This window comes from Perca fluviatilis, chromosome 18 (genome assembly GCF_010015445.1).
Source record: "Perca fluviatilis chromosome 18, GENO_Pfluv_1.0, whole genome shotgun sequence".
In the NCBI taxonomy this organism is placed as follows: Eukaryota; Metazoa; Chordata; class Actinopteri; order Perciformes; family Percidae; genus Perca; species Perca fluviatilis.
Window position 1 is genome coordinate 19,840,348 of NC_053129.1, and position 11,971 is coordinate 19,852,318.

An 11,971-nucleotide genomic window follows, 5' to 3' on the forward strand; every position below is an offset into this window, starting at 1 on the left:
TGTGTGAAAGGTGTTGTTGAGATCTGAGTGCGATCGAGCTGCCCAACAGAGACAAAACAAGAGTTATTTGAAAAATCCAGTGTGAAACCGTTGTGAAAAGAGCCCACATGAAGCGCACACACCTGTGACCAAAATCTAATCCAAAAGTCCATGGCGCATAAACAAATTTGAACAAACACTGTATACAAGTAAACACACCTAGAGAAACATTAACATTAATTTCACATGACCTATAGTATATGGACTTAATTTTATACCTAACCATTGGACTGATTGGAAAAAGTTACTAAGAGGCCCATTTGGTGTTGGTAGTTATGATGTTCACGTCTTCATATCCATATTCAGGAATTTATATATCAGCTAAAAGACTGCATTTATTGTGCTTAAGATGGGCTTCTTTCATGGCAAAGCCAGTAAAGAAAAGACATGAGAGCAAAATACACTAATACATCTCATAAAACATTTTATCATGTGAAATTAGACTTCAAATGCACACAATTAGGATTCACACACCTTTTATGTACATTGGTAAGGCTTTTTGAATGAACTCATTATTAGATATATAACTGCACTTAAAGGATAAAGCCATATGTTTTAGTCTGAGTTTAGTGTTGCTTTCAGAACACTTTCACACTTAATCGGCTCTCTTTTTCCAGCAGCCAAAGGTGGTCCCACACACTGCTCAGCTTCTTCCTGTTCTTTTTTACTTGCCTCCACGTTTGTATTTATTTACTTGTATCTATAGTTGCTTCACTAGGTCCTGATTTCAGTGACAAGATTTACATTTCAGCATAGTCAGGAATGCACGCCTAATATCTAACTTGCATCTGTCGTCTATGTCATCTCTTCAGCGGCAAAGTGCACTTTTTATTGTTGCAGAGGTGAATATTAACAACACTGGAATTCGCCTTTCCTTTGATATTACATCCATTAGACTAAATAAGGGCTGGTAGCAGTGTTTGAATTATGTAATGCTTGATCAGTGCAGACCTGAGCAGCTCTCCAGGCAATTACCAAAGTACACAGTTGAATGATTCCCTCATTAATAACATTGATTACAGCGGCGTAGCAAATGCTCTCCCTAGAAACATAACTATTGCTCAGTTAGCCATTAGCTCGATGGAAAAGGCTTTAGTGTTATAGATTACGTAATCACCCAAATTGCTGGTTGCATATTTATATTAAAGTGCTGTCTCAGGAATGTTTGAGTTACAGATGGACTAAGAAAGGACAGACACAAAAAAATCAATAGTGGCATTAACTTCTAATAGTACTCCCCATTGAGAGAGCAGTGGTGACCAGGAAAAAACCTTGGAAACGCCTACGTGGTGATTATTAGTTTACCATGATGAACACGCAAGCACAGACACAAACACAAACACATGCTTTATCTCTTGGAAAAGCAGAGACAAGCCCACATCAGCTATATAAAATCTGCTTTGCAATAAAAAACATCGTCATTTGCCTTTTGTCACTCTGCCTGTGGCCTGTTCAAACCTATGCGTGCGTGTGTGCGTGTGTGCGAGTGAGTGAGTGAGTGAGAGAGTGAGTGAGAGTGAGATAGACACGTTTTGGCACAGGATTGCACTGTATGAATGCTTGTTAGTAGCCTGGAAGCTACCAGGTGCAGTGCATGTGCTGATTGTATTGTGTATTGTACATGCTGTTTTTTTTTTGTGTGTGTTGTTTTGTTTGTGTGTGTGTGTGTGTGTGTGTGTGTGTGTGTGTGTGTGTGTGTGTGTGTGTGTGTGTGTGTGTGTGTGTGTGTGTGCGTGTGCCTCTCCCTCTGGCTTCTCAGAAAACACACTGTGTGACACATTTCAAGGTACAATGAGCTTAATATGTGTTGTGGACAGCAACACACTCAATGTTTTAGCTTTGTACTCACACTAATTATGTTTACTGTAGAAGTTAAACAACACATAAAAAGGGCAGAGTATCCCCTCTTATTGGAGACCTGTTTATAGAAGGTAAAAAGCAGGTAAAATGATTAAACCACAAGAAACACATGTGCAGAGACACTTTTCTGTGAATAAATTCATTTTTCCACTGATTTGTACACAGAACGTAACCTCTCTTTAATGTTGATTTAGTGGTGACATGTTCGTGGTACATAGTTTAACATCTAATATCAAATCCTTGAATGGATTCAAAGCAAGAATTTTCAGTCATAGTACAGTAGCAGTCCATTGTTTTTACAGTGATAGCACACATTTATAGCAGCTATAGGATTCCAAATATCAGGTGCCATCTTGTTTCACTCATTCAACTATTTATACCACAAAACAATAATTAAATTGAATGTGAATTTTGAATTTATACATTAATATGTCTTGTTTGATTCACTTTGGCATTCTATTTTCTAGTGCTCTGTATCGGATATACTGCATTGCCAGGTGAATGGATAAGGGTCAACCTGAGGTGTATCTGTGGATAAGCTCTGGGTCCTTCTGAATGGTCCTGCAGACTAAAGGTGACTATTTTAATGTTACTCCCACTTTAAAAGTGAGAGGGAATGAAAGTCTCCAGCCATACTGTATAACAATTAATTTTAACTAGTCTTGTTTCAGAGAAGAAGGCTTTGGGATGTTGTCTGGAAAAACTGTGAATGCATCTTCTGAGATATTCAGGAGAAAAACCACAGCAGGAAGTGGCCAATCAAAGATCAAACATATCCTGGTTTAATTTGTACAATTTAACACCTATTTAGCTTCAATTTCCGCAACCAGGTCAAAGCGACCAAACATTTTAACAAGTTCATTGCAACAACTCAGGCAAGAAAGTATCATGTCGAATGAAATGTCTTTAATACTTACCTGAGTGAAACAGGTCAGTTTGACCTGGAGGATAATAAGAAGTCAGATGGAACTGCATAGGTTAAACATGTCTGTTTTGTAAAAGCTCTGGTGCACAACTGAATGTGTCTGCCGCCAGGTCACTCACTGTGCTACTTCTACAGGCTCTCCATTACTCACACCTTAATGCAGCCTCATTACCTATTATCAGCTTACCTTGTTTGATGCTTTTCTACTTTCCCTCACACTCAATGAACCTTCCCACCTCAGACTAGTTTAACCTTCATAACATGACACTTATAACAAATTAACTCTCCCCCATGTCCCCCATCTCTCTTCTATCTTCCCAGCTCCTTGACTCTGCTCTTCTTCATCTTCTTTTCAAGAGAAACTCCTATGTACTTATTCAGAGATTAATCACCACTCTGACTACAGCGATGATGACTAATGTAGAAATTAGGTGCGGAGTGGATAAATTCAGCCGTGACCAGCTTAAGGACTCAGTAATATGACTGGCATTATCTTCTCAGCATGATGACTTAATTCCTCACTATAGGTTGCTTTTAATACTGGCAATTTCAACGAAATAAGCTGAAGATATTTTTGCACGTCACTACGGACGACAGCTGGGTTAATGCAACAATGTAAATGTAGCATGAGTATGTAGCTGTACTAGGTCCAAATGATGTGGCAGGAGATGTTATGTTGTATGTGTGAGAGTGTGTAGTTATCTACGGCGATTTTATTTCTCTATTAAGTCCAGTATAGTAACTGAACAAATAATCAGGTACTAGAAAGGACAAAACTTTGCTTTAAAAAAAATAAAGAAATGTTCATAAATATTTACATCTGTGATGTAAGGTCATGGGGAAACAAGTAGACAACGCCTCTTATGACAATCGATAGTGGTGGTGAAATGTAACTTAGTGCTTTTACTGTACTCAAATAGTCACTCAAAAAGTTAGAAGTTTCTTCACTTGAGTGCTTTATGCTACTCTACACTTCTACTTTACTACATTTCAGAGGCAAATTGTACTTTTTACTCCACTACATTCATCTGATAGCTATAGTTACTGGTTACTTCACAAATAGGATCAAATAAGATTTTACACACAAAACATATGATCATCTTATAAAGCATGCATTATTATAAATTAAATTACCCCAAAAAAGGGCTCCCAGATAGCTCACCTGGTAGAGCGTCACCTATATATAGAGGTTTACTCCTGGACGCAGCGGGCCCGGGTTCGACTCGGTCTTCATCTGTCCTATCAAAATAAAGGCCGAAAATGGAGCAAAAAATAATCTTAAAAAATAAATAAATAAATAAATACCCCAAAAACGTTAAAATTAACTCCTTGACAAACTACAAGAGTAAAATACCACTAACATTAATACCTCATTAATAATTAATGCAGTAATATAATATACAATCAAATAACACTGACAGAGACTGCATAATGTATACTTGTACTTGTGATACTTTAAGAACATTTTGTTAATAATGCTAATAATGATAATACTTTTACGTTTTGAGTGCAGGGTGTGTACTTCTACAGTAGATCTGCCAACTCCCTCTGATAAACAATACATTAACTGTAAATAATGCATTGGCACAATACACATGTTGCCAGAGCAGACGACATGTATTTACAGCATACAAGACACAAATATTAAATTCACTTAAAATATGACCACACATTTGATATAAATCCTTTATGATGCTCAGGTGAACTGACAAAAAAGGCAGCAAGGAAGGTTCAAAACCTGAAGACATGACCAAACTTACATAATGCCACCTGACCTGAGCGCAGACACTGAACCTCCGCCTGCAGCCGGTGAGCTCAAACATCCTTCCGCTTCTGAACCAAAAGAATTCAAAATGACATCTGGCATTTCGCTGCTCAGGCAGACCTATGCTGAAGTTGTTTTTCGGAAGTCATGTTCTTTCATAACTTGAGGCCACTTACTGTAACATGCTGTCTCATGAAACGAGAAACTGCACACAAGGTCAGCATCTGACTGTGTAGGTGCACTCAAGCAAAGGGACTGTAACTTTTATTTAGGAAGAGCAATTGTGTAGCAATTGATCAAAAATAAGACTAATGCACCGAAAGTCCAGCTTTTTTGTTTTTCCACAATCAATCATCAATTATTTTATTGTAAAATAAATCTTCGCTAACTTTATTACATCCAAGAGTAAATAATTCCAAAGTATTTAAAAGTAATGTCTTGAATTGGGGTAATTTGTGACTTTGTTATGTATTACCTTTGAAGGGTGCATTTTAAATGTTTTTAAATGAGCAATGATACCAACCACAACGTGAAAATGAATATTTGAACAGATTCAGTGGCCATAATTATCTTTTAAATCCCACAGAAGGGTTGCATAATGGGCTTATTTACATTTGTTTAATATGTGGATGAGAGATTGAGAGGGCGTAGGCGTGCTCTGGACTGTGTTGGTGATGATAGAGTGTGTAGGAGGGAGGGCAACCAAACAATTATTTGCTGGGCTGTCTTGTCATACATTTTACTGATTTCACACCACAACCAGAGATCTCCCCTGTGCATCGAAAGCAAAATGTCTGAAATTATTTTAATAAAAAAAAAAAAGGATAAGTCTGGTTATTTATATTTTTTATTGTCAACAAATCCCATGAAAAGACAAAAAGACAACAATTAATTGATCCTAGTAAAATGATTGTCTGTGCCGAATAATTCTAAAATATATAGGCTTATAGCTTATTCCGCTGTGCCATTGAGCTCCATTGTTGACGGAAAACTATTAAAAACACAGCAATGATCCACATTGTTGGGTGACATGTTCCTTTATTATGATGAACATGGGCACTGCAGTTTTTTAGTCCCGCTGCTGAAAATACTCACTACAAGCATGCCACATGGGTTTAAATCCTCGGCGGAAAACAGTCCCCATCAACAAACATTTTCTCCCATTTGAATAACATTTGCTAAAAAAAAAACTACAGTGCCCAGCTGTTTTATAGAATTATCATACTTTTTTTTTTAAAGATTTTTTTATGGGCATTTCCGCCTTTAATGATAGGAGAACTCAGACGTGAAAGGGGAGAGAGAGGGGGAAGACAGAGGAAAACCATTGCAGGTCAGATTCAAACCCTGGACCTTCTGCATCAAGGAATAAACCATCTATATATGTGCATCTGCTCTACCAGCTGAGCTAAATGGCCACATAAGTAAGAATTATCATACTTTAATTATAATATTGTTTTTAATGGATTAACACATGGTTGGTTTTGGAATATTGCCAGATTTACCTTTAATTATAATGTAGGAAACTGACCCCAGAATTGTTAGATAGAGTAGGGCTACAGTAATAAAAGTGATGATCTCTATGAGAACCATCACCTAAGAATTAACCTCACAGACAGACAGACAGACACAGACAGACTGACTGACAAAAGATAATGGATACAAGTCACTGATTTACTGAGTTCAAACACTTTTTTTCTGCCTGTAATTGTATGGCACCGTTTGACTAGGGGAATCTAGGTGAAAGAAACAGGATAATTTTTTCATCCATTCAATCCTCGGCGCCCAGGTAGCTCAGTTGGTAGAGCGGGCGCCCATATATAGAGGTTTACGCCTCGATGCAGCGGGCCCGGGTTCGACACCGACCTGTGGCCCTTTGCTGCATGTCATTCCCCCTCTCTCGCCCCTTTCATGTCTTCAGCTGTCCTGTCAATAAAGGCCTAAAATGCCCCTCAAAAAATCCATTCAATCCTCAAAGGGAACATGGCCAATGGAGAGGAGACACGCTAAAATGATTCTACATCTTGGGTCTTTAAGAGTTTTTATTATAAATGAAGCAATAAGAATCAGTATTAGTGATGTTTGTTTTTTATCCACTCAGGATAGAGAGAAAGCCTTAAGGCTTTTTACAATCTTCTCCTTAGACTGCTACACTATTCCCACCATAACTGTGTCACTGGGTGAAGGATGCCTCCTCTGTATTTACTGTCAAACAATAAACTTCCTGATCAGAACACATCTACTCAAACACAGTAATGTCCAATTATAACAAATTTGGGCCTCTATCAAAGCTATGAGTCATGTAATGAACTCTACTTTCAAAATAGATTACATACATATAACAATTGAGCTTATAATAAATATATTGATCCTATGAAATACCAACACTTCAATAAATATGCTTCTAAAATTGACAGTGTTTATTTTTATTTATTAAAAGTAAAAAAACAGATGAGTTATAAGGACCAAACCTAATTGTCATACCCTCATTTTCATACGTGTATTCAAAATAAGACATTTGCCATCTTTCAGCTTTTAGGGGATGGGTGTATGGCCACCAAGAGTATCAAAACAAAAAATATATTCTTCAGGTTCTCCATTTGCTGTAACGACAAAACATCCTGTACAACTCACACTTAAACAGAACGTATCAAAGAATTTCATTCATTTAATGCACATGCAACGTGTATCATGCATTATCACACATTTATGTGACTAAAAAGAAAAAAAGCCGACTTGATTGGCACCATTTGATGAAGCATTTCTTCAATATAGTGTATAAAAGCATTATTACTTTGGTTTATTTGTGGCATAAGGCAAACTTAATATTGAACTGGTTATTTAGGGGACAAACTGTCCGTGTTGTAATCCTGTCTTCATGTTGAATGTCATAATATACAGTAAGGTCTTTATACAGCAATGAAAATCAAAACTGACTGTATACAAGCTGAAAAGACAAAAATGATTGCTCACTTCACCTTACTATTATCTCATGTATGCGTTACTTTAGTCCAAGAAGCTGTGGTGGGGTTCTGACTGTGCAGGATAAACCCACTATGATGACCAGAAGAGATCTACACAATGATGCCATCTAGAGGCAGAACTGAAGTATTTCATCAGCACAGCTCTTCAGCCTATTCATGACAAGGAGTCTTCTTCATTGAAAACAAAGACATAGTAGAAGAGAGCACTGATGACCAGCAGAGCGACTGATAGCAGCATGTTCTTCCGATTCTCTCTTCTTAACATCTCCAGCTCCTTGTCTGGAAATGACAAACAAAACTGATGGTAAGGCAATAATTTGTAATTTTTAATAAAATGAAAACCTTTATGAAGAAACATAACCTGCAATTGCTCTGCTGTTATTGCAGTAATGGCAGACTAAATGTATAGTAAGAGACTATAATGACATTAAGCAGGTGTTGCTGTCATGGCTCTAATGGAAACTTTCATGACCTTTCTGTGACTTTTCAGGAGTGAATACATAAAAATTGAGTCCTTTCTGTTCTTTATTGGGGTACGTTGTTTATATAAATGGTAAATGGACAGCACTTTTGTAGCCTTTTAAATCTTGGCAGGACATAGCAACACGCCCATGCAAGGTACTGGTCTGGTCATTGGGACCATAATGTCGTAAAATAAATTCTTGTATGCCTAGTGATTTGCACAGTATGAATAAGAATTGTATGGATGTCAACTTACCTAACTTTAGCACCCTCTGATTAATGATCGTCATTTCATCTTCCAGGTCCTGCCTGTGGAGCAGAGAAGATGAGAGAAGAAGGTTTAATCTCTGGACAAGTCGCAAAGTGAGTTATTTATTCTTGTTAGGTTTTTATCTTTGGAGTATTTAAAAGGTCCCATGGCATGACAATTTCACTTCATGAGGTTTTTTAACATTAATATGCGTTCCCCCAGCCTACCTATGGTCCCCCAGTGGCTAGAAATGGCGATAGGTGTAAACCGAGCCCTGGGTATCCTGCTCTGCATTTGAGAAAATGAAAGCTCAGATGGGCCGATCTGGAATCTTCTCCTTATGCGGTCATAAGGAGCAAGGTTACCTCCCCTTTCTCTGCTTTGCCCACCCAGAGAATTTGGCCCACTCATGAGAGAGAGACATCATGGCTTTCAAACGAGCAAAGTGGCAGTTGGTCAAGGCCAAGGCTAGGCATCCAAAAGAGCACCATGTCATGGGACCTTTAACGGTCACTATCTCCATCATCATCCTCACCTGTCCTTGTCAGAGAGCTGCTCTTTTCTGGTCCTGAACTCAGCCCTCTCCAGGTTGTCTTGACAACGCGCCCGCCGCTCCTCTAAACGGTCAATCTACAATATTTACAGACAAGTGAGATATAAGTAACACCTGCAAACGCTATCTTAGCTAGATCAGACAACATTAACCCATATATGACATTAACCTAGGGTGACGAAGACATGACCCGCCCTACTCTGCTTCTGATTGGCTAGTAATCGTTGCCTATGTTGGTTGGATTGGTTACGTTTAGGCATGAGAAGTGCGATTAGTTAGGGTTTAGGTAGAATACCAGGGTAAGCCAATCGGAGGCAAACTAAGGCAGAGTAGGGCGGGGCATGCCTTCGCCGTCCTAGGAAACGCTAATCCGCGACAGTGCATGAATGAAATGTGAAATTGTGATACATGAGGCGCAAGCTAAAGAGCTATCCCACTAGTTAACTAGCAAGCTAGCAAAAGACAGCGTTCCAACATCTTACCTCATTGGCGACACTTGTTTTCTCTCGTCTTTTGTCTTTCAATTTAGCCATATTGTAACCCAAACTTACTTCTGACAGCCTGGCTGAAAACTGTGACTATGCAGCGGAAGTGTTTTTCTTCCTAGTTCTTTTTCATTGGTTCATTTTGACACATCACTCATCGGAGGCGTTGCTGCCCTCTAGCTGTGTAACGTTACCAAAGATCCTCTAGACTAAACCGTGTCTGGCGCTACCAATAATAAATGGTTAACAGTCGTGCTTCTGCATCAATTTACGGCCATGCTTTAATTCACCAAGACATGTGAATAATGTAGTCTCGGAGGACCAAACAATCTTGGTTTCGACAACATCAGCCAAATTGAATTGCCACTTTGAATTAGGAATAATTGGGGGAAACCTTCTCAGTTAGAAAGTAAAAAAAAAAGATCATATAACCTAACATTATAACCCTACAGTATGTATGAAAAAAACACTAGGCACTGGTTTAATAGCCTGCCGGAGCAACATGTGTAGCTGTCATCCTCCTCCCCTCTGAGAAGCACAGGAGCAGAGTTGTTGTTAACCGATGTTAATCGGATTATATGACCTGAGAGGACACGACTTGATCAATTGAGAAGGAAAGGGACGATACTATTCATTCCCTTCTCTACCAACTAGCTTCTTTTAGAAAAAAAAATGCCTCTCTTTATAAACCGGGACCAAATATTTGCGCACCAGGTACACCTGCTGGAGCACAAACTGAGAGTGAGTGACTGTTTAGTGAATGCCAAATGCGAGATCAATTTATCCGAGATTGTTCAGAGACTTGTTTATAGTTCATGTTTATACCACGTTTTTAATTACTTTGAGACGGTAACATGTATTTTAGAGTAAGAGGAACGAATGCAGAAACTGAGAATGCTTTCGAGGTAAGAAAATGTCTTCTGTATTCATTACTTACAGGTTTAAACATATATAGGCTTTCTTATTTTCTAGATGGGCATGATTCTAGTATTCCTTGACCTCTTGAGTTGTTCAGCTTTTGTGTTTTTCCTAATTAATTTTTGTGCCACTTGGCTTAATTCAACAGTTTTTTTTCACCGTTCTGGGAGTTGGATCATCTGAATAATCTGTATAAGGCCCACTCTATGTTTGATGATAATTATCACTGTATGGAACCAAAAATTTAGTTTGACAGTGGTGATCAACTGAGCCTGAACGGTCAAGTAAACATTCTGTGCTTTTCATTTCATTGCCATTCAGTTTATGTGTCATATTTCATTGTACAGGATGTCTCTGTAATAATACAAACAAGTAATAGTTGACTGTCCTTTCAGGTGCTCAGTGCCAACACTTAAACACAGACTATTTGTAATCAGGCAACTATTACACAAAGTAGTATGTCTAATTGGGTTTATAGGCCTTTTTTAAATGTAGACATTTTGACCTTTGGTAGTAGAAAGAGCACAAGTGTAATTACGAACATTATTAACAGCCCCATTTCCAGGATCCTGATATTGTGCCGGGGCAGATAAAGTAATTAATGTTATTGAACCTGTGCCTTTTTGTAATACTAATGCATGTACAAAAATGAAGTGAGCAGGCATATATTCATTTGCTGTGCAGCATTTAAAGTTGAAAAGTCTAAGGGCCCTATCTTGCACTCAGCGCAATTGCCTTTGTACACCGACGCATGTATCATTCCTATTTTGCACCCGACGCACAGCGGACTTTTCCCTCCACAGACGCACGTCGGTAAATTAGGGAATGTATCTGCGCTCCCGGGGGCGGTTCAGCGAAAAGAGGAGGCGTGTTCCGGCGCAAACGTTACGTGGTGCTATTTTGCAGTTTCAGAAAACAATTCCGCCACCGACCAGGAAAAACCTAGTCTAAAGTCAGTGGCGCTAGTCTAAAGTCAGTGGCGCGTTATTCAGATGCTATTTTAGGGACGAATGCTTAGCCATAATGTAGCGTGTGCACAACGCGCATACACTTCTCTCATCTACAGCAGTTTACATTTTTTAATTACAAAGAAAAATATTACTGAAAATGCGCTTCATGTGTTTGGATAGATCAGGAGGCATTTTACAGTATAATCCTCAAAAAGTCGCAGCATTCTTTGTGGCTTGTTCTGTTTTACACAACATTTCCATGAATCATGGATGTGTTGATGACAGAGGAAATATTAGAGGACTTAAGGAGACGTGATGTTGAACTACGGTGGGATTGGACACTCAATGCGCTCCTGGTGGAGCGGGAGGACGGAGATGGAGTTGGGGGAGGAGGAAGGGGCACAACAGGTGCAGGTGGTGCGTTTGGAGGCCCACGCTCCATGGCTGCAGCAATCCTCTCCAGACTTGAGGAGATGCGCCCGAGAGGCCGCAGCAACATCGGCACCCGGTAAAGACAGGCATTTATTACTTTGCTGCATCCCGGACAGCTCCCGCTGGAATGTGAGATGACGCTCTGATTGGTTATTGCCACGTTACGCCCAAACCACACCTAGCTACTTCAGACCAACCCATTTTAGATTTGCGTCAGGCGCAAGAGTCATTTATCCCACCATTATAATAGCAACAGCGCCCGAGATCCGCCCACAAAGCTACTTGCGTTTCACACTTGCGTTTCAGATCGTTAAAATATAGGGCCCTAATTCTGTTCTTTCATTCATCTAT

At 39.1% G+C, this 11,971-nt stretch overlaps 1 protein-coding gene across 1 annotated transcript; it reads right to left on the reverse strand.

Moving 5' to 3' along the window:
* Positions 1-6,610: 6,610 nt before the first annotated feature.
* ccdc167 (coiled-coil domain containing 167) lies at positions 6,611-9,457 on the reverse strand. The gene is made up of 4 exons (XM_039782592.1): positions 9,318-9,457; positions 8,818-8,912; positions 8,289-8,341; positions 6,611-7,849 (listed from the first exon to the last, which is right to left on the reverse strand). Exons 1-4 carry the CDS (start codon positions 9,366-9,368, stop codon positions 7,725-7,727), a joined length of 324 nt encoding a protein of 107 aa, XP_039638526.1. The 5' UTR covers positions 9,369-9,457; the 3' UTR covers positions 6,611-7,724.
* Between the last annotated feature and the right edge of the window lie 2,514 nt (positions 9,458-11,971).